At 40.6% G+C, this 24,070-nt stretch overlaps 1 protein-coding gene across 1 annotated transcript in view; it reads right to left on the bottom strand.

Moving 5' to 3' along the window:
* The window catches only part of IREB2 (iron responsive element binding protein 2), a 52,278-nt gene extending 28,659 nt beyond the window's left edge, over window positions 1-23,619 (bottom strand). Inside the window, exons 1-10 of the mRNA XM_033920303.1 lie at window positions 23,329-23,619; window positions 22,766-22,847; window positions 19,395-19,484; window positions 14,812-14,977; window positions 12,367-12,504; window positions 10,827-11,048; window positions 8,776-8,845; window positions 5,674-5,857; window positions 1,290-1,429; window positions 197-368 (exon numbers count right to left, since the gene is read on the bottom strand). Of these exons, the coding sequence (XP_033776194.1) occupies window positions 197-368; window positions 1,290-1,429; window positions 5,674-5,857; window positions 8,776-8,845; window positions 10,827-11,048; window positions 12,367-12,504; window positions 14,812-14,977; window positions 19,395-19,484; window positions 22,766-22,847; window positions 23,329-23,445 (1,381 nt within the window). The 5' untranslated portion in view covers window positions 23,446-23,619. The remainder of the gene's footprint in view (window positions 1-196; window positions 369-1,289; window positions 1,430-5,673; window positions 5,858-8,775; window positions 8,846-10,826; window positions 11,049-12,366; window positions 12,505-14,811; window positions 14,978-19,394; window positions 19,485-22,765; window positions 22,848-23,328) is intronic.
* Between the last annotated feature and the right edge of the window lie 451 nt (window positions 23,620-24,070).

The raw sequence follows: 24,070 nt of genomic DNA, 5'->3' as shown, positions 1-24,070 counted from the left end.
TAATAGAAAAGATTTTCAAGTGATTTGTATGAACCAATTGTTGTATTATTGTTCACTTGTTGTGAGATATAAAAATGAATAAAGATTTGGAAAAAAACCCCATAACATATAGAGCACAGTAAGCATGCACCTTAAAAACAAGATTACTACTTGATGCAAGAGTTCTCGGTGTGCATAAAAGCATTTTTATTCTTACCTGTCCGTTTTAAGTGATTCAGCACTACATTGTCAACAGGGAAAAAACTCACAGCAGCACCATATTCAGGACACATGTTTGCTATTGTGGTTCGATCAGCTACTGACAGCAGGGAAACTCCAGTACCAAAAAACTCAACAAATTTTCCAGCTACTCCTGCTTGTCTGAGATGCTATTTCAACAGGAAAAAAAATAATGCATTATTCTAAAAACATGGACAATTCAAAGTAGATAACACCTTAATATATTTTATAGCATATTATGCTATTTGACCAGATTCAACATGTATCAAGCAGCCCTCCAATTTGCAATCTAGTGTAAATGCAGAATATGGGTTTGAGTACAGGTGTTAACTCATGCTACTTTGGCAGCTTGGGGCTGTGAAAGCTGTAGGAAGAGTGGAGGAGACAGGCATAGGTATGGCATTATTCGAGTACTGGTCAAACACAGTGTGCACCTGTACAGGGCTCTAATGGAAACTGAAGTCCAGGTCCCTAGAGAGGGCTGTACCATGAGGCTCATGCTGAGACAAGTGCAAAAGTAAAATTAAGGCAATTCCCCAGGGTGTGTAGATTATGACCTAGAATTAAACCCTTCAGGACAAATCATAACAATAAAAGAACTTATTTGTGCTGGTTAATATATAGTGGTAGGTCATTTTTAGAATAAACTCAGTATTATCTGTAGCATTTCAAGTAGATAGCAGTGCACTTTTCATGAACTGCCATTCTATAATTTGGGAGGATACTTCAGTCACATATTTCTAGTGAAATATGGAGGGGACTTAGGAAGAAAGCTTAATATACAACAGATTTCATCTGTTGCTATAAATTCTCAAACACAATTTTGTTTTCCTAATCTGGTCTTTCTGATCAACAGATTTTGTGTTATTTACATTTAACTCCCTTCATTTTAGTACTTAAACATGACTTGCTCTGAGCTACAGTAGGTCTTCACTATCCTTGGAGGTCCCACAATCTAATTTTGTATCTGAGGCAATTGATGGTTAAGTAACTTGCCCAAAGTTACAAGGAGTATCTGTGTTATCTGGCTGCAGTCTGCTGCTCTAATCACTAGGCTACTTTAAACTTACCTTGGTAATACTCAAGACAACATCTATGGAAGTAGTAAGTGGACTTGTCGAGCCTGTAAGTTCACATCCAATTACTTCAGGCAAGGTGAGTGTAACTGGCATACCCAGCATTGCTGCTTCTGATTCAATTCCACCAACTCCTGGAGGAAAAATAAATATATCCAGGATAAAGATTTGATAAATTTGTTCACCTGGTACTTCTGTCAGTGTAATAAATTGTTTTTTTTTTATAGTAAAGTCACTTTATATTGCTCTAAGACTACAAGAAAACAAAGCAAAACAGTTTTTTAAACAATTATAATGAAAAATACTGTCTTATACAGTATGCTACAGACCTACCTTTGCTTTAGAGAGACTGGGACTTCAATTTAAAAACAATGGGTTGGATTTTAACCAGTGGTGCTCAGTGTGCTAAAAGAACATGACACTGAACATATGCACTTGCTGCTACCATTGCCACCATTATCAGTTTAGGGTGGTAGATGGATAAATATCACTGGTATATAGATGCATTGTTGTCCTCACCCCTCCTTCACTAGACAGATCATGCCAGAGCAGTTAGAGGAATTTTCAGTCCATTACATTTACTGGTGGCCAATAAACACACATTTTAAAATGTTGGCTCCCAAATGGAAAACAAATCTTGATTTTGCACAGTACTGTAGTCCAAATATTGCCCTGTGTGAACCAGTACTACTCGTACATCTCCACAGATGTGTTGCATGTAATGACTCAGAGTGTTCAGAAATAAAAATAAGAACATAAGATACCATACTGGATCAGACCAAAGGTCACAAAGTACTTGATAGGATCCCATGGAGTAGAAACATTATTACTCATACCCAGAAGCTACAAAGATTTGTTTAAGTAGAAATAAGGTTTTATCTGCTAATTTTATTTCCTTTAGTCCCACCTGACAAGTTAGAAACCTATGGGTTGTGCCTGTTGACCAGCAGATGGAGACCAAGGGGTTAAAAAAAAAAAAAGTCCCAGAGTCTTAGATGCTCAATATTTTGAATGACAAAGCAACAGACCATCTTTTTTCCATATCAGCCAACTGCTGTACTAATACTCCTACTGCTGGTTAAAAAAAAAAAATAAAAAAATATTGAAAACATTTAACTGTTAGAGAAAACGGAATGTTGAACCTGAAGAAGGCAATGTTAAAATTTACTAAAGTTGACTAATAACTGGAAATATATTAGGGAAGGCTTCCAACTTGCCTGATGACACAAAAGGAAAGAATATTAGAAGGTAATAGAGAATGACATGGGGACAAATTTGTCCCCGCAGGTTCTGAATTTCCCTGTACCTTCCCTGCATGTTTTGTCACTGTTGCTGCCTCATTCCTATAAGCTTTGCTGTAACTGCACAAGCTTCAAACACTTATGATTTTAAAGTGTTTCAGGCTTGTGCAGATGAGGGCAGAGCTTATAGGGATGGGACAGAGACAGGAAAAGAACTCACTGGGATGGGAAAAAGAGTTCCCACAGGGACAGAGAAAATTTTGTCCCTGTGTCATTCTCCAACCTGCAGCAGACAATGCTTTGGAAATGCAAGAAGAGAACAACTATCATTGATCTACAAATGTGAGTTAAAGTATCACAACTCTGTCCTCAAAGTTGAAACGCCTCCGATAGAAAGTTTTCATACCTTAGGTCACTTCCTTTTGAAATTAAATATAAATGCCAATGAATTACCACCTCAGCTAGTGAGCAACAATAGTTTTAGAAGTTGGTTTGCCTTACCTGAAGCCTAAATTATATGTGGACAGACCCTTTCAGGTAGCCTATAAAAGTATACAAAGTAAAACATAGTAACAAAGTAGATGACGGCAGATAAAACCTGAATGGTCCATCCTGTCTGCCCAACCTGACTCAATTTAAATTTTTTTCTTGTTAGCTATTTCTGGGCAAGAATCCAAAGCTCTACCCGGTACTGTGCTTGGGTTCCAACTGCCAAAATCTCCATCAAAACCTACTCCAGCCCATCTACACCCACCCAGCCCATCCTTCCCCCAAACGGCCATATACAGACACAGACCGTGCAAGTCTGCCCAGTACTGGCCTTAGTTCAATATTTAATATTATTTTCTGATTCTAGATCCTCTATGTTCATCCCACGCTTCTTTGAATTCAGTCACCGTTTTCCTCCCCACCACCTCCCTCGGGAGTGCATTCCAGGCATCCACCACCCTCTCCGTAAAGCAATGTTACTTACCGTAACAGTTGTTATCCAGGGACAGCAGGCAGCTATTCTCACTAGTGGGTGATGTCATCCGACAGAGCCCCGATACGGACGTCTCACAAGCATGTCTTGCTTGAAGAAACTCAGAAGTTTCGAGATGCCCGCACCGCGCATGCGCCAGTGCCTTCCCGCCCGATGGTCCGGGCGTGTCTCCTCAGTTCAGGTAGCTAGCAGAGAAGCCAACCCAGGGGAGGTGGGTGGGACGTGAGAATAGCTGCTTGCTGTCCCTGGATAACAACTGTTACGGTAAGTAACATGTCAGACAGATGAATTAAGGTTTTCTGAATAGCTGACGAAATAGGTAACTCAGCAGGTATAGTTTGGAAAAAAATTCATAAAAAGTTGGGCATGTCCAAGGATAGTGCTAGATGGGTTCCAAGAATGCCGATTCTATGTCAGGCCACAAGGCTCCAGTGCTGTCAGGAGAACTTGGAGATGGTTCTATGAAGACCAAATGAATTTTTATCATTGTTTGGTGACTGGAGATGAGACTTGGATCTATCACAGAGATCCTGGGTCCAAAATGGAGTCAATGTAGCAGAAGCACAAGTTATCCCCCACCCCCAAAAAGTTCAAGATAGAAAAATCTGCAGGCAAGTTCATGGCAACTGTCTTCTGGGATGAAGGACTTATGCTTTTGGAGTTCATGCCACTCAAGACAATCATAACTAGGGAGAGTTAAACCATCAAAATGATCACTTTGCAGGAGTCCATCAAGGAGAAAAGACAAGGAACTCACAGCAGGCATGCTGCTTCTTCACGATAATGCGCCGGTGCACGTCACGACAATCACAGGCTGCCATCCAAGAATATGGGTTTCAGCAGCTGAACCATCCACCCTACAGTCCATTTCCTGTTCCGAGTTTTGAAGTAATGAAGACATCAAGGAAGCTGTGATGTCCTGGTTTGAAGGTCAAATAGAAGAATTCTTTTCAAAGGGGTTAAAGTCATTGCAGGAAAAGTGGATGAAGTGTATGGAGCTATCAAGGGGCTTTATTGAAAAATAAAACAAAAATTTTTGGAAAACTTTTCCTACTGAGGTAAATAAATTATTCAACACCCCTCGTATCATCCCCATCATGTTTGGTTGCATTTGAACATGGGTGACTGGGGCCTGCAGAGAGTGGTGGGCACAGCTCTACTCACCTTGTTCGACAGACTGGATGGACCATGTCTTTTTCTGCTGTCATTTACTGTGTTAATGTGTTACTTAGTAAACAGGCTTCAATGAGAATAATGAGCATAAATGCACTATAATGCAAGCCCTATCAGTAAATGTTTAGGTTGTATCTGAGGCAATGGAGCATGAAATGGCTTATCCAAATGTTTAGGTTGTATCTGAGGCAATGGAGCATGAAATGGCTTATCCAAATCATAAGGGGCATCAGCAGGATTTTTGTTTGCTATTCTAACCATCACACTAGTCCTCAGCTAACACTACATTATGTACGGTAATTGGTAGTTGAATAAGTGTGGAAAAATTTGCACATGGTCAAATGCCAAGATTTTCCTTGCAAAAGACTTAACCATTTTGACCACAAAAGGATCATACATTAATTCAACAGCAGCAAGTAGAGGAAGGAATATATGGAAATAAAAATTAAAAATGCAAATAAAGCCCAATACTCCTTCATTCTAGATGCATTAGTTTTTCTGAGCTGTAGAAATCTAATAAGGAATCATTTAATTATGTACAGTACTAAGAAAGAAGAAGCTGATGGTGTTCAATTCCACTCATGAGAAACATTATGGCAACCAATGCATTTTTATCCAGTTAAATATTTTCAAATTTTAAAGCATAAAAATATAAAACATTTTTTCAGGATTTAAATAAGCAAACGACAGGAAGGATGGATAGGCTGGAGTGAGCTTATGGCAACTTCAGCAGTTGGAACCTAGGACAATACCAGGTGGACTTTAGTCTATGGCCCAGAAATATCAAAGAGACAAGTTAACTTAATCATGTATTTCTAATGAGAATAACTAATGGGCAGACTGGATAGATCATTTAGGTCTTTATCTGCCGTCATTTATTATGTTACTATATGAAAAACCATTTGAGAAAAATTTGTTCACTGTACATAAATAACAAAAACAAAATGAATTATCAACTTAATTTTATCTATGTTCTACTTACCCCATCCCAAGATCCCAAGGCCATTCACCATAGTCATGTGTGAATCAGTGCCAATTACACTGTCTGGAAAAATTAAGTCCTCAACTTCAAAAACAACTCTAGCCAAATATTCCACATTCACCTGGTGTACCATTCCAGTTCCTGGGGGGATTATGGTCACATTCTTAAAGACTTTGGAACTCCACTATATTAAAACACAGAAGAAAATGAGGAGCATGTGATTTTAAGGTTCTCAGAAAGCACCAACCAGCTAACATGCTCTGAAAGATGAACTGCCACTGGCACATTTATTTCCAATCTTCTACTTCTGAGTATTGTATTTCTCTGTTAAAGCATATCTTCCTACTTTTTCAGCCAACACAAACCTATTACTGTATATACTCGAATATAAGACGATCTGAATATAAGTCGAGACTCCCACCCCCCCAAAGGAGGAACAATGGTAGACTCAAATATAAGTCGGGGGCTTAATATGCCCTACCAGGCTCTGCACCCAGTGTTCCCTCCGTCACGCCCTCCCCTGCAAGGTTCTGCATTCAGCCCCCATCCCTGCCAAGTTCTGCACCCAGCCCCCTTCCCTCCCTGCCCTGCACTCAGTCCCATTCCCTACCAGTATATGAACCAAGCCCCCTTCCCTGCCAGGCTCTGAATACTGTCTCCCCTTCCTGCCAGGCTCTGAACACTGTCCCACCTTCCTTCCCTGTACCCTCTGCCCCCCTAAAAAGAGCCAACCTCATCAGTGATATCACAATGGCTTGATTGTCCCGTACTCCCCTCTGCCCTCTAACCCAGCCAGCAGATTACCAGTAACCATTCCCCTTAACTTAAACCACCTAGTGGTAGGCTGGGACAGGAGGGATCCCTCTCATCTCCTGCCCCAGCCGACACTAACAATTACTACCCTCCCTCGCGTACCTGTTTGTTCCCTAGTGGTCCAGCGTGTATCCCGTGTTGAAATCCTCCAGAAGATTGTAAAGTAGCCAGCGGCGCACCCGGGCCGGCACGCAGGAACGAGCTTTTTGTGCTGCTGGCTGGCCCTGCACCGCTCCTTGATAGGCTGCTGCAAGAACAGTGAAAACTTGCGGCAGCCTATCAAGCAGCGGTGCAGGGCCAGCCGGCAGCACGAAAAGCTCGCTCCTACGTGCTGGCCTGGGTGCGCCGCTAGCTACTTACCTTTACAATCTTAAAAAAACCCCAAACAATTTAAATACACTAATCTACAGTACAGAGAATTACTGATTAAAGGGTAAGACTCAGTGATCACAGAATTCATTTATAGCAACATTAAAAGAAAACTACACACACCACGGTGTCTATAATTTCTCACAAAGGAAAGCTTTAATTCTTTCACTTGATATGGAATGCAGTACTTTTTGATAATTCTTCAAAATATTTATCTGATGCTCAGATGGCCAATTCTAGTTTGAGGTCAATAGCCACAATAAAAGTAAACCACCACATGACTCGTACTTAACACGGTTGCGGCTTCATTTGACTTTACTAAGCAGTATTTCCAGTAGCATACACTCCTACTGTAGCATATTCAGGAATGATGCATTCAGCCACATTAAGAACAGTGTGTGGTTGTACATGCTGTACCTTAGAGGGATTTTCCAAACTTATTTCCTCTTTATCAATTCACCAAATCAGCTCATATATAACTTCCACAAGTGATAAAGAACCAGTGTTATAGTGAGCTTAACTATGCATATGTCAATGCTTAGGTATCCAGGGATTTTCAGACAGCCACCCGAGTAGCATAACCCATGATCCTCATTAATCCCAACCTAGCATTTATGACATTTTAACGGATTTTTTTCTTTTTACATATTTCATCTATGTAATGTACTTTATGTATGTATATAAAGCCAACTTAGCTTTTATATATATGATTTCTGTTCCCTTAGCTGACGCGTTTCGCTATCACTTCATCAGGATGGGGAAATCTTGATTCATAATGCTTGCATGCTTCAACATAGTCTCTGGCAGCTAACCCTAATCCCTGGATACCTAAGCACTGACGTATGCATAGTTATGCTCACTATAACACTGGTTCTTTATCACTTGTGGAAGTTATATATGAGTACCTTAGAGGGAACACTAGTAGGGACAGTTGGCCCTTTTGTCAGTTGGGAGCAGAGATAAGCAGCAAGAATCTTAAAAATCTACAAGTTCTGAGTTACATACACATCCAGCTTAAGAACAGCTTTAAAAATGTAACTCATTCTTAACCTGGGAACTGCCTGTAAAAGGCACCTTCTAAATCTGAGGTTCCTTTTGAACTTAGAGGACTGAGCCAAATGGCCTTGTGTTCAGATGCAAAAAAAGTCTCCATAAACTGATCATCAGGGGTCAGAAGAGAAGAAATAAAATTAGTTCATCCATTTCTGTTTCTATCTTACAATCATTCAGAAAAAAACTGTACCCACTGTGCTTTGCACAGTATTTCATTATATGAACACAAACAATATTCACACATGGTATAAAATTAAGTTGGAAAGTTCATGCAGCATCTCTTCCAGACCACTCAGCCCCACATAATACATCAATTGACACCAGCAAGCAGCTGAAGTGATGGCAACAACTCGCATTGTTCCTTCCACTCTTTGGTGACATGAATGTTTGCTTCAACAGCATGGCCTCCCATTATTGCTTGCACTTATATCCCACTTTCCCCTCTGACATATGTGGCCATATGTATACATCAACATTTAAATACAGATGGAGACACACCCCCTCCCCCCAAACTACTCAAAACTATTGTGAAATATGCCTTAAAAATGGAAAACAAGACTATTAAATCCTTGTAGCAACTACTCTGCTATTTTATTGTAGGGAGTAAGACCCCTGCCACTGTAACTAGTGCATTAGAGAGGTTGTCTATATTATGCTGGTGAAGTCGACTCTCATCAAGATACATCTAAGAGAGTACAGACTCTTGTCTGTTTATGCCCAAACAAGCCTGCTAACAATGCAAATTGGTTGAAGACAAAGAAATATATAAGGCTCTCAGTTAGTTGATCCAAGACTGTTTGGAGCCAGATTTCCATGATACATGATAAACACCACATCTCTTTAAAGGTTAAAAAAAAAAAGCCATACCTTAAAAAACTGGAGTCTCTCTCTATTCCGGCCAAATTCCATCTCTTGATTTTTTAACATTATATCAGGCCTAGAAGGAAGTGAAAATGAGAACAAAATACTTTCATGTTTAGGAAGGTCCACTCTAAACAAAGGACTAAACTTTGAAGAAATGCTAATATCAGGACCACTAATGGTCTATGATGCCAGTGGGAATGCTTGAAGGAAAATATGATCTATGATTGTTACATCAGAAATGAACCCTAGCATAGGAACTGGAAACATATGATGTGCTTGCCCTGAATATAATTTTTGCTGACCTATTTTTGGTTGAAAGCACCAGGTTCATTTTCAAAATTCATGGTCTGGCTGTGCATTACACATAACATCAGCACAGTCAGCTCATAAATTTGAAAATGGGTTCAATGCTACAATTTTCAACTGATTTGGTAACCAGTTGGGTGGACCATTGGTGATCACAGATAGAGAACCATGAGTGTCAAAACAGGATGTAACGAATCAAAAACAACAAGTGCCGTGAAACTCTATCAGAGAATGTACAGTGCTGTGTGCATCTGGTAGCACTATAGAAATAATAAGTAGTAATAGTAAAAAAAATAAAAAATAAAGGAAAAAAGGAGGGAATGAATGGGGTGGGAAGGCACATAATGACTAATAGAAAATAAAAGTATAAGTAATTTCCTTCAGAAAATTTGGGGGATGGGGTTACTTAGATGAGAGAATGGCACAGAGAAAAAAATTTGTCCCCGTCACCGCCCCGTCCCCGCGACCACTGTCCCCGCAGCATCCATACAAGTCTCAGTACTGCAATATTTAGCTTATTCCTTCCTTATAAATCAAAGCTCTGGCTGCTGAACTAGAAAGAGATGTTCAGCTGGCAGAGCTTTGTTTATAAATTTTTATCAATACAACTAATATACTACTTTATCCTAAAGCAAAAAAAAAGGAAATAAATAGAATTTTTTTTCTGCCTTTGTTGTCTGGTTTCTGCTTTCCTCATCTTCTCATTCAATTCCTTCCATTCACTGTCTGTCTTCTCTCTGCGTCTTCCATTTTCTCCGTTACTGTGCCTCTCCCTTCCCTTCCCCAATTGGTCTGGCACCCATATTCTTCCCTCCACTGCCCCCATAGTCTGGCATCTCTGTCTTCTTCCCTTCCAGCATCTTCTCCCCACTCTCTGTTCCCCATTTCACTTCAGCATCTTCTCCCCACTCTGCCTTCCCCATTTTTTCCCATCAGCGTCTTCTCCCCACTCTGCCTTCACCAATCTCCATTTTCCTTCAGTGTCTTCTCCCCACTCTGCCTTCCCCATTTTTTCCCATCAGCGTCTTTTCCCCACTCTGCCTTCCACAATCCCCATTTCCCTTCAGCGTCTTCTCCCCACTCTGCCTTCCCATTTTTCCCTTCAGCGTCTTCTCCCCACCACCTCACCGCCCTTCGGCACCCCTTGCGTGCCCGAGAATCTCCCTCCCTCCCCCTTACCTTCATGGCATGTTATTAGTCGGCCGAGCCTGCCTGCAGTTGCGTGTGTGTGGGCGGAAGCTTCTCCTCTGACGCAACCGGAAGTTGCATCAGAGGAGAAACTTCCGCCCTCCCCCCCTGTTTCAACAGGTTACCTGCGGCTAGCCGCAGGTAACAGCCACCATGTCATTCTCTAGTAAAAAGGCAGACAAGTCTGTGGAGTCTAGCTCCTTGTTTAAGTCCCTCTGTTTCAGTCTTCCCAAACAAGAGGGAAAGAAATAAAATTACAATACTATCCATTTCATTTCTATTTTGAGAGACTTCAGAGAAAACTGTACCGTGTCCTGTACAATATTACATGTACTGTATATGCACATACACAGTTACCTATGAAGCCAGAGAAAGCAGCACAAAGACTTTCATAGAACATAGAACCACAATAACTCAAACATATTATACAAATTGTAATTGTTCAAAATATTAAAATTAATACAAATTCATTTGCTTAGAAATAGAGGCTAACCCCTCCTATAGTCTCAAAAACATCAAATCTAAGTCAGACAAAATTAAATGTATGTAGAGTTTCTTACTCGGGCACGGGCTGCAGATGGAAAGGACAAAGCAACGGTGTGTTCTCAATCTGTGTAGAAGTCTTTCCCATGCCAGGACTTAATTCTTCACCACTGCAAGGACCTTTACAGCTACTCTGTCCTCTGCATTGTGGCTTCCGAATGGGAGCTTTAAGCGGAGATGGCTTTGCTGGGGTCCTTGATAACTCACCACCCCCAGGATTTGGTGCATTCTGTATAGCACTGTTCCAAAGTGGAAAATGGCATTAGCTACTATTTAAATTTTACTGCATAATATTCAGGAACAAGCACATTAACTATCAGCAAGGTATACAAATGTTGTAGCTGTCATATAAAATTAAACAAATACAAGAACTGCTGTATACCGGCTTTGCAGATCGGCTTTTCATACACATTGCACTAGATCATTTGTGTAGATTAGTGGTTCTCAACCAGTGTGTCAGAGCACACTGCTGTCATGAAGAGGTGGGAGGTACGTCACCAAAACTGAGCATTTACAATAATCTTATTCTTTCCTTAACCACCATTTGTGCCTGCAAACTAGGAAGAGGAGAACCAGGTACTTGAAATCTCCTTAACTAGTCCCAATTTTTCCTTGCCTACTACCTACAAAAATAATTGCCACCTGATATAATGAGAAACTTTGAGGGTCTGCTGTCCATAAAATTTATTCACTAAATAGCTTCTGAATAGCATATTTAAAGGGTTTTGTGTTACTTTGCTGATTAACCCCCCTCCTTTTACAAACCCACGATAGCGGTTTTTAGTGCAGGCCGGCACGCTGAATGTTTTGCGCTGCACCGGCCTGCGCTAAAAAATGTTATCGCGGTTTTGTAAAAGGAGGTTATGTATGTCACTGGAAGGATTTTGATTTGCTGCTACTGGAGGTAACACTAGAATTTGAATTTGTTTTGTATGACAAGCTGTAAGCTCTATACCCTGCACAGATGGGTTAAGATTTTATGGTGTGGACAGTAAGTTTAGTGTGAATTTGTCTACCATTCAACCTCATAATCAATCTCAAATTTCTCACTGATTAAGTTATTACATTTTATTTTTTCTCAAAAGTATTTATAGTCCCTTTAATTTTAACAGTTTACAAAGGAACTAGAGTAAATTCTGTTTAAGACTATTTTATATTTCTATTGCATGATTTTTAACAATAAGGAGTTTTTGTTGAGCTGTGAATTGTGGTGTTCAGTGTCACACATATGAACAATGTCTGTCAGGTGGGTCATAACAGAAGAAAGGTTGAGAATCGCCGATGTAGATCTACTACAGATAGATCTAGCCACCTTACATTTATGGGGAAAAAGGTTTAGCATATCTGGCATGCAGTAGGATTAATAACTACCACAAACTATGTTGAGTGCAGATTTAAAACCAATGAAATTTGTAAATGCAAGATATTTGGAAAATCTGTGAACACTCAATTATTGAAGCTTTGGGAGTACGACATCCCTTGTGTATGTATGTCCCATCATCACCATTTTTGTTCAAATGCTTAACTGCACAGAAATATAAAATTTAGTTTCAATACCATTTACTGAAATCAATCTGCAAAGAATGATCTACGATAAGATCTGTTGGACAGGTAGGACTGACTCTTGCAGGATCACCTCCGAGGTTTTTCACAGCTTCTCTCATTGCAGCAAAATCTACCATAGCAGGAATGCCACTGGTAAGGAGAAAAAAAAAAAAAATGTATCTGTACACATTGCAATTTTTTAAATTGTGCTTTATAAACACTAGCAATACAAATTTCTTTGCTACAGATAACAATGTATTCAAGGACACAATAAAGATAAAAATGTAGAAAATGTCATTGTTTATGACTTCATATCAGTAGCTAAAGCTGCAGCTGTAAATTCAGCCAAAGCAATTCTTGCTTGTTGCAGGTTTCTGGGTCTTGCAGTGAGACCTGGAAACCTGCAACAAGCACAATGCCAGTTGCGGAAACCCTGAGAGAACAAAGCAATTCTTCTTGAAAGTGATTACATTTTCAAATGAATAAAGTGTTATAACATATTTTACCCAAAGGGTTAAATTTACATGTGTTTGGATAGAAAGCAATGAGGTTTCAACTGCCACTTGGAGCAAACTCTTTTCCCAGTTAAAACAGTTTTAAAGTAGAAGAAATAACTCGCATAAGGGAAGCTCAGTATTGGCTTGTGAACCCACTGGGACAGGAACTTGTGGAAGTAACTTGGGGGTGTCATCTGGTGCAAAGACCCATTTGTGTATAATATCGGAGCCCTACAGTGCTCAAAATTAGGTGCAGAAATAGATGCAAGATGCTAAGTACAATTCTATAAAGAATATATGCTCTGTATACTATTGTGCTTAGTGCTGATTCCCTGACCCAAACGTTATGTGCTGGACTTATGCTTGCTGAATCCTGGTGTAAATGCTGGTGTCCAAATTGGGCATGTTGACCCGTAATTCTATAACTACACACACGTTTTGGAATGCCTCTGACCTGCTCATAACCCCTCCCATGGTTACATCCGCTTTCAGGATACACACTATAGAATAAGCAAGTATTGTCCTGCAGCCAAGCTTTTAATACTGTAATTCATCAACATATCATACAATAAACAGTATTCTACAAAACTTCAATCATTCTTTCAATTTTCTTCTTAGGTCTTCGGAAGTGCCTGTATTAGCCAAGTGTTTTCAATGGCTAAAATACTGTTTTGGCACTGGCCTCCTCATTAGACCCATTTATATTTTTTATATAAATATTAAGTGCTTTGTGCTAAATCAAAATTTTTTTTATATAAAAAGCTTTTAACTTATCTTTTTTGTTGTTTTATTTTACTTTGTTGCTCATATCAGGAAGGGACCTGTCACTTCGACATGTTTTGCCCGAAGGCTATATCAAAAAAGTCCACCCCTTTTATTTTCGTTCTGCACCATCCCGATCAATGATAGCTTCTGAACAAAGAAGCACAGTATTGTTCAGAAGCTTTTTGTATAAAACATTTTTTTAATTTAGCACAAAGCACTAAGAACACTTTATATAAAAAATATAAACGGGTCTAATGAGGAGGCCAGTGTCAAAACAGTATTTTAGCCATTGAAAACACTTGGCTAATACTGGCACTTCCGAAGACCTAAGAAGAAAATTGAAGTTTTGTAGAATACTGTTTATTGGATGATATGCTGCCTTATAGAATAGCATACAGCCAGATGCCTGCAAATGTTACTTGGTGCCACTTATCAACAATTGGTTGTTAGCATTGATGTTACTGATGGTTAAAAGCTTGTTAAGTTAATTAATTTGTATGTGCATCTCAGGAGTGTGCATAAATTTCAGCAAGCAAATCTAGGTGCCATACAGAATCTGGGGGTTAATACCAAGGGGCCTATTTACTACAGTGTGCCAAGCACTTAGCATGTGGTGTTAAACACTTGGGGGTGTGAGAACTTACCATACATGCAAGACAGCATGTGCTAATTTACCCATTGACTAATTGCCATGTTGTGTGATGTACTGGGAAGTTTATGGGTGAAGAATAGGTGTGGCTGCACACAGAGCTCCTTATGTGGCAACTAACTCCTAGCAGGAGATTATACTTGGTGTCAGAGCCAATATTTTGCACCAAGGCAGGATTCTCTGGGGTTCACTTCTACCCTCCAGCACTAACCCACTAGGGACATACACTGGTTAATGCTGAGGAGGGAGGGAGGAATGCAATTTCATTTTTTAAAGCAGCAGGCCACAGTATCCATGCTGCTGGTACATTTACTGCACGATATCTGTCCTATGTTATTATAACTGCAGGGCAGATAGGGGAATGCCTCCAACTGTTAACTGCTTTGCCCTAACTATGCTTTATTTTTGGAACTTAACATTCAAGGATACATAATATACAAAAATGTTTGGTTACACTGAATAGTTTCTTTAGAGAGGATGAACCGAGGTGAATGTGTAGAAAAGAAAATTCTATTAAAACAAATAAAAAGCAAACATATCACTTACGTAAAGTCTTGAAGAAGAACGCGAGCAGGCAAGAAGGGCACTTCAACTAGAGTCTGTTTAGTTTTCCAGTGTAAAATATTCATGGCATCTTGCTTTTTCACAAGGAAGTCATCACAATTACGAACAGCAGCTTCTAACAGTACACGTATACAGTATGGTAAACTATCTAGAAGAAATTAAGGAAATTTAACAAGATATTGCAATCCAGATTTTTTGTACAATGTACAACTACAAGACTATTCTTTTATTAATGAACATGCTTAAATATTACAAATATTACAATTTAGAACCTGAAAGAAGTCTAAATTTCAAGAAAAAAATAATGACAACAGAAAAAAAATAGATGAATAATATTTTAGACAGAGCGCACAGTTGAGGGCTGGAGCAAGGAAAGTGGATTAGAACAAGTAAGAAAATGAGGGAGGCACTGTTGGTGTTTGCTCAGGGACAAAGGGACAGGAACAAATAGGGGGGAAAACATGCCAATGGGCAGTTAATGGCAGTATGGCTTTATTAGTTTTCCAAAAGAGATTTGGGGCTCCTTTTATCAAGCCACGCTAGTGGTTTAACGCCTGTAATAGTGTGCGTTACACCGCTAGCCGCTACTGCCTCCTCTTGAGCAGGCGGTGGTTTTTGGCCAGCGCAGGGGTTAGTGCGTGATGAAAAGTCACGCGCGTTAACCCCGCTAGCGCGGCTTGATTAAAGGAGCCCTTAGTAACTTGCAAGGTCATGGCTACAATCCTACTATCCAAAAGCCTTAATAGGTTTGGTAGCCATCTAGATTATTACAAATTTTAATGTTAAGAATCAAGAGGGGGCATGGGCCTTGTATTAAATATTGATTTAATAAGAATCAAAAGGGAAGAAGACAAAGCCTAAAACAAACTGTCAGTGAAGGTAGTAGAGGCAAGAACTGTAACAGAATTTAAACATGACAATCAGATATACAGGCAACAACCTGAGCATGTTTCAATTGTTTTGTAAAAAAGCAAGAAAGTAAGTTGGTGTTGGTCTATGTAGGGCAGGGGTGCCCACACATTTTTGGCTTATGAGCTACTTTTAAAATGACCAAGTCAGAATGATCTACCAACAACAACAACAAAAAACAAAACAAAACACAAAGCACACTGTATGCAGAGAAAATGTTAATTATCATTTATATTTGGGGGGTTTCAAAGAGGTCAAGGCAGATGACTTTAAAATATGCAATGTCATCTCAGTAACAGCTATAGAAAAATAGGCAAATAGTGCAAAATATAGACAGCAGATATAAATTCTCAAAACTGACACATTTTGATCACTAAATTGAAAGTAAAATCATTTTTCCTACCTTTGTTGTCAGGTGATTTCATGAGTCTCTGGTTGTACTTCCTTCTGACTGTGCTTCCAATATTTCTTTCTGCCTCCTGCATGCTTCCTCTCCTCCAGACCTTGTCCCATTCCCCAACCAACATCTCTCTCTGTCCCTCCAGGAGTCCAACTTTTCTTCCTCTCTCATCCCCCAGTTCATGTGCAGCATTTTTCACCACTGCCCACCAGCCTCATGCCCATTTCTCATTCTATCACCCCTCTCCAACAACATGTCATCTCTCCCTCCATCACTATACCCAACATTTCTCTCCCTTGCATCCCCTTCAATCTATCCTCCTGTTCTCTCTCCACCACCATATAACATTTCTCTCTCTCATCCTTCTATTACCCATGCATCTCTACCTCATTCCTCATGTGCACCATCTTTTTCCCTCTCACTCACACACTCAGGCCCAACAATTGTCCCTTTCTATTCCCTCCCAGCCTCCTATGTCCCAAGTTAGTGCTCCCTTCCTCCCTCCTTTGTGTCCCACGTTCATGCCCCCTCCCTTCCTTCTGTGTCCCCTCCCCCTTACTGCCTTCCAGCCCTTGTCCCACCCCTTCCTCCCTCCCGAAGCCGACCTGTGCTGAAGCCTGCCTGCTCCCCCCCCACTAGAATTCAGACTAGTTTACCATACAATAAAGCATTATCTAATTAGATAGCAAACTACATTGTTCAAATACAAACTGACAACTGAGTCACCATGTACCATATCAAACAGAGGGACATCACATCTCCTGCCTACCTTCCTTCCTATTCCACTCATCTAAAAAACACTGCAAAAACTGCATCAAGAGTTGGCTCATCTCATTCTATTTGCACTATCTCATTCTATTTGCACCATAATGGCCTTGGTTCCCTCTATTACTGCCAAGTTTCTCACATTCATCTCCCACTCATTCCACATCTCATAATGCAATATGATGGCAAACTAGTCCACTTCTATCTCCAGTCTCTTGCACTACAGCCTGAGCTAAGGGACAAGAGAATGTACAGCACTGTCATCTGGTGATGACACCCGTGCTGAAGGTTGAATCCTGCTGTCCACAGAGAACACCTGTTACATATATGCAACTTCTCATTCTTTTATTCATGTACTTCCATTAAAAAAATATGTGCTTAAAGAATAAACCACTGATGGCAAACTCCTAGGTAAAATCTACCACACATAACTATGCCATGATGATGGGATCCAACTCATATTCAAATCTTATTCATGCTTTATATCTGAAAAAAGTTACAAATGCTTTTATTCAAAAGACTTTTCCACCCCAGCACCAAGTAAAGTTCCAGTTGCTAACTTGAGAGAAATGGTGTGGCAGCTGTGTTAGTCCACTCAAAGATAAATAAATAAAAAGAAATAAAACAAAAAGAATCCAAGTGGTACCTCTTTTTTATTGGACTATGTAGAGCACAGTTAGATTAACTTTCGAAGGTAATCCTTCTTCAGATCAAAGATAAGCAAATGAAGACAGCTATCAGTATATAAAAGACAAATGACAGTCTGTACTAGTGCTGCCCGATTCAGGAAAAAAAATTTCGATTCGATTCAGCCTACTGAATTGGTTTTTCGATTCAATTTTCCTGCCCAATTGGGTGTTTTTTTCAAACTTCCTGGTGGGTTTATTTTATAGCCTCTTCACCCCCTTTGCCTTCTCCTAACCACACTGTCGCTGTGGTGTAAACAAAATAAACAAACAAAAAAGACTTTTCCTCTCTCTGTTAAATCCTAGCTCATGTTTGCAGTCTAACACCAGCTCTGGCAGGATACACGTTTCAAATCTGACATATTGTAATTATAAAATGGAAAATAAAATTAGTTTTTCTACCTTTTGTTGTCTGGTCATTATTCAAATCTTGTTGGTCCCAGGCTCTGGTTGTCTTCTGATAACTTGCTTGCCAGGGTCTCCTTTCATCTTTCTGCATGCTAACCATCCATCTGCCATCTCTGTCCTCCTCTTCCGTTTCCCTTCCCTCCCCAGGAGGTCTGGCATCTTTCCTTGTTTTCATCTCCCTCCACAGATCCACCTTTTCTTAACTACCCTTTCATCCAGCATCTCTCCCTCCTTCCCCACCACCCCAGGGTCCACCATCTCTCCCTTTCTTTTCCCAAGTACCCTTCTATCCAGTATCTCTATCCCCCCTCCACACCATCCCTTGTGTCCAACTTCTCTCCCTTTCTGTTCCTTCCCTCCCTAAATCCCATTGTCCACCATCTCTCTCCCTCTCCTGTTTTTAGACCCATTATTTCTTCCCCCCCAAATTCCGGCATATGCACATCTCTTTGAACCCCCCTTCCCTCCCTCCATGTACTTCTACACCACGGCCCCCCTTCCCTGAAGATCTGCCCCCTCCCTGAAGCCCTGCACCTCCCCCCTGAAGGCTGGTCCCCCCCCCGAAGGCCTGCCTGTCCTCCCTGAAGGCATAAGCCACCATCTATGGCCTGTCCCCCTCTTAAAGGCCTGTTCCCCCCTTAAAGGCCTGCACCCCCAAGGCCTGTCCCACCCCCTGAAGGACTGCCCCCCCAAAGGACTGCCTGTCCCCCCTTTGAAGGCCTAACCCCCCCTTAAAGGCCTGTTACCCGTTAAAGGCCTGTTCAACTCTTGAAGGCCTGCACCCCCCCAAAGGCCTGTCCCACCCACTGAAGGACTGCGCACCCCCTCCCCCCCAGGAAGGCCTCCATGTTCCCCCTGGCCTCCCCGAACCGTTTCCCTTACAGCTTCAGCCGAAGATTGCGGTTACAGCTCTTTGCACTGCAGTGCTTTGAGCTGCTTCCTCTGCTGCGGTCCCGCCCCTCCTCTGACATCTGCAGTCTTTCGGGGGGTGGGGGGGCAGTCTTTCAGAGGGGGGCAGTCCTTCGAGGAGGCAATGAGGGAAGCTGGATTCAGCACTTCCCAACTGACCCTCTCTCCTTGCCCTCTAAAACATGTGCGACAGCGGCCAGCAAGAGCAGCGCTACCACTCCTGCTTTAGGGGGCGAGGGGAGAGGGTCTGAATCGGGAAGCCGATTTTTTAAAATTTAAATCAATTTGAATCGATTCACCTGAAGTGAATCGGTGAACCGATTCGAATCGTGAAACGGGTAGCACTAGTCTATACACCTGCTTGGCCAAAATAATGTCCAATGAGTTATCTCCAACAGTTACAGACTACTTATTTTTCTAATGCAAAGTGTTAACTGACAATTTAAGTTGATTACAGTAAGAGTTGTCTGTAGAAAAAGCACATTTACCATACTGTGAACCTCCAAGTTTCTGCACGTTGAAGAATTTTTTCTCTGGATTGTCGTTCAGCGTTTCTACTAAGTACTGGAAAGGGCATCCTGGAAAATAGACCAGACCGCTAGTTAATACTTTATTACTATTCTAATGAAGCTGATTTTTCAAAATAATGCTTTCTCTACATAAAATGTCTTTCTTCAACCATCCACTGTCCTGGGTAACTTAAGTCTCTGATTAGCCATGAATGGAAAAGCAGACTTTTAGAAAAACTGAACCTGGAAGGATCTCACTAGGACAGGTCTTTTGCCCCTTCAGTTGGCTGAGTATGCTAAGGAGACAGTACTCACAGCCCCCTGGAAGAAAGGAATCATGTCATTTCTCAAGAGTGGAGGAGTAGCTCTCTATGCTCTCTATGTAAAGACCAATATCTAAGCGACTGAAATGCAGGGTGAACTGGGGAAAGGAAAAAGCGCTATGGATAGCTTTGAAAAGCTAAGAAGGAACTTCTATCCATGTGAGTGTTGTCTTCAGACCTCCGACTCAATCGCAGCAATTTGATAAAGTTGGGGAAGAAAGGAGAGGTGCTGTGATTTCAACCTGAAAGATGTGGACTGGAAAGTTGTATCTGCAGATTTAGAAAGTAGGGAGATAGTAGAGGCCCGTCAAAGGATACTGCTCAGACAAATGGTGACGGAACTGACGAGGGAAAAAGTAATACTACATCTGGTGCTCACAAATGGGGAAAGTGTCTCTAATGTCCAAGTTGGTACCCACCTGGGTGGTAGTGATCAACGGTTTAGTTGATACAACAGCTAAAGTGGAAGGCAGCCACACAAAACTCAAAGTCCTGGATTTCAAACGTGCAGACTTTAGTATTTGACGAAAGAGTTAATAGGATGGGAGAACATAAGGGAAATGGAAAAGCAATGATCCAAGCTTAAAAGAATAAAAATGGCTACAGAGCTTTATATGAGGAAAATAAACAAAAACAAGAGAAAGAGGAAACCAATAAGGTTCTCCAAACTACTGGCAGAGAAAATAAAGGCAAAAAGAGTTAGGGTACTATAAAAATACTCAAGAAGAGGAGCACAAAAAGGAATACCAGATGAAAATGGCGAAAAAGCAGGATGAAGAGCAAATGGCTAGAAATATAAGAGGTGCAAAAATTTTTTCAGGTATTAGTGAAAGAAGGAAGATGAAAAATGGAATTGTAAGTAAAAGAAGCTAGGAACCGCTATATGGAGAGTGATGAAGAAAAAGCAAATGGGCTAAACAAATACTTATGTTCTGTGTTCACGGAAGAAAATCCTAAAGAATGACTGCGATTGGCTAGCAAAATTACAAGTGAAAATGGTGTGGATATCACGCCGTTCACGGAATAAAATGTTTATGAATAGCTTGAAAAAGAGAAGGTAAACAAAGCCAAGGGAAAACATGAAAAAAGATCTGCAAAAGTTAGAAGAATGGTATAATGTTTGGCAACTAAAATTTCAGAATTATAATTTTTGGTGGAATTCGTTATGCCAAATCTTTAAAATGGAACAGGTAATAGCCATACAGCAGGGGCATTTTTAAAAATTTAGGGATGTTTGGGAGCCATTAACAAAATATTGTACAGAATGAATATTATTTTCTCCCTTTGTTCATACACGTCCAGGGTGGAGGGGGAAGGGAATATTTTATGATTTATTATGCTTAAGTACAATTCTTGGGTATAAGGGGGGAGGGATATTTGAAGTGAGTCAAACTTTAATGGTATATTTAGTGATGTTAAAGTATAAAATGATTGTATCTTATGCTACACTTATTGAAAGTTTTAAAAATGAATAAAGATTAAAAAAACAAACAAACAAAAATACAATGCAAAGTGCAGTGATGGGGAGTAGAAATCTGAGGGAACTAAGTGGTGAGAGACTAATATGCAAGGATGGGAAGAGGGACCTTGGGGTGCTGGTGTCTGAGGATCTGAACCAATGAAACAGTGTGATAAGGTGGTGGCTGTATCCAGAAGGATGCCAGGCTGTATAGAGAGATGCATAGCCAGCAAAAGAAAGTGGTGTTGATGCCCTTTGTACAGGTTGTTGGTGAGGCCACTCTTGGAGTACTGTGTTCAGTTTTGGAGGCCATATCTGGCTAAGGATATAAAAAGTTGAAGAGGTCCAGAGAAAATCATATGGGGCTTGCACGAAAAGATATACAAGAAGAGACTGGAAGACCTGAATATGTATACTCTAGAGGAGAGAAGGGACAGGGGGAGATATCATACAGACATTTAAATACTTGAAAAATATTAATATAGAAACAAATCTTTTGCAGAGAAAGGAACATTGTAAAAATAGAGGGCATGAATTGAGGTTGCAGGGTGGCAGACTTAGGAAAAATGTTTTTGGTAGATAACTGGAATGCCCTCCCGAGGGAGGCGATGGAAAGGAAAATGGTGACAGAATTTTTAAAAAGCATGGGAAGAACACAAAGGATCTTCAATTAGGAAATGAATGGTATAAAACAAACTAAGGCCAGTACTGGGCAATCCTGCACTGTCTATGTTCCGTATATGATGATTTGGTTTAGGATGAGCTGGAGGGGGCTTTGATAGAAGCTCCAGTGACAGGATGGTTAGGACAGAATAGAGTGGGCTTCAATGGCAACTCAGATCATACCGGGTGGACTTCTATGGTCTACTGCCCAAAAATATTAAACAAAAGACAATTTAACCATGAATATACTGTATAATGAGAGTGACTAATGGGCAGACTGTTCAGATCTTTATCCGCTGTCATTTACTATGGGTCAAATCATCTGATGCTGGTCACAAATTAACTTGCACAGAATTATACCAAATTGATGGAATTCTCTTGCAAGCTACATATGATTTCAAAAATAATTCCAGATTCTTAGGAAGAACAGAAAAACTAAATTTATATTCCAGGCAGATTAATGCTTAAAAATCTTGGTTCGCCATAAGTTAAATAATTCCACTCTAAATGTGTAAAAAAAAAAAAAGAAGAAAAAAGAAAGGAGAAATTGTAAACAGAATTTTGAGATTTGTTTAAATTTTAACATTTCAAAGGGGGAAAAAATACAAAGCTACATAATTTGGTAAAAAATACCACTTACATCCTGGCCCAATACTCATTTTTTGTGATTAGAAAAACTCCTAGCTAATAATTTTTTGCATGTAAGAGTTCAAAATAAAGCCCAACTATAGACAATGCCAACAGAAATTAGCAAGAAACTACACAGAACTAAAAAAAAAATAAAATATCAAAGAAACATCCTCTCTCCCCAAAAACTAAGATGCTAGATAAGAGTTCATATTACAACTTGACAAAATATTTAATAAATATGTCAGAAACACTTATACAAAAAAGTATAAGAATACCTTTTCTTTCCTGCTGAAGACCAGTCGGGATGTCAGAAGACAGTGTTGTGCTAAGGTTATGGGCAACTTCTGCATCAGCATACTATAATTATGACAAATTACACGTTAATCGACTCTTTATATTTTCAACATTTACCAATAAGACGTCTATATAATTTTACACACACATCCAATACAACAAAGGCGTGAGTTACATTTATTATATGGCACTATTGTTTCTTCTCTTTGAAAGCTGTGACAACAGGATCAACATTAGCATTCGGGCCGTCCATCTCTTTAAGGACATTGACCGTCACGTTTGCTATGACACACCGGTCAGATGAGGACATTACTGAACTGTGAACTGCATAGGTTTTTTCGACTTCACCGAGCACAGCCTTTGGGGCGTCAGAGCCCGGCATTGTTAACATTCAGCTCCAGCTTCCTCTGGGATGCATTACTACCAATACTTTCATTAAAAGTGAGCAAACGCCAACCTTCCTGCTGGAAGTCTCAAGAGAATGGATAAAAACTACATACAGGAAACCCCCCTCCCCCCACGAAGGCCCCAGTCCGTCTCTTACCTGACCGGTCTCGGAAAACAAAAGGGGCTTCTCGCCCGCAGGACTTTCTTCCAACCGCTGTGCCGGCTGTAAGCTGGAGACCTGCTTCTCCTTGGCTTTGGCCGCCTCCGCCGCCATTTTGCTCCACTAGGAGCTGCAGTCAGTACGGCAATGGCCCCCAGAGCTCCCCACTGCTCACTGTGCTAGGTCCGGCACGGTCTTCCCCCCCCTCCTCCTCCAGTGCGCCTGCGTCCCATGACGCGCATGCGCACTTTCAACGTTACCTTTACCACTTTGTCTTGGGGGGGTTCTTTCGCCACACTGTAAAGCTGAGCCTGCGCTCTAAAGGTTTGGGCAGGCCACGGGTCACGTGACTCGCATGAGGCACGCTTGTGTGTTCCGCGGCCATTTTGGATGAAGGCGTTGGGAGGAGTTTTAACTGTGCGCTGAATTTTCATGGTAGCCACATAATTGAATGCCATCAGCATTTTTTCACTTTCTTTTCATTTCTTTTTTTGTGTCACCATGTAGCAATTTCTACCTAAGTGCTTTCACATAAAAGTAGACACCAAGGGTCAGATTGGAATCTCTGTACTATCCACGTTTGAATTAAGATCAAATCAAATGCAAGACTATAATCATGGAAGAAAATGCCAAAAGATAAGGAAGATCGTTGACATTAAAAATAAAGGAGAACTAATAGCAGAATGGGTAAGTGCAGTGAATTTAAGGCTGAAGTATAATGAAATTTGATTTTTTTTGT

The sequence above is a fragment of the Geotrypetes seraphini genome, chromosome 14 (assembly GCF_902459505.1).
Source record: "Geotrypetes seraphini chromosome 14, aGeoSer1.1, whole genome shotgun sequence".
Taxonomy (NCBI): Eukaryota; Metazoa; Chordata; class Amphibia; order Gymnophiona; family Dermophiidae; genus Geotrypetes; species Geotrypetes seraphini.
Note: the sequence above shows the minus strand (reverse complement) of the source record. Positions and strands in the feature narration are given on the sequence as shown.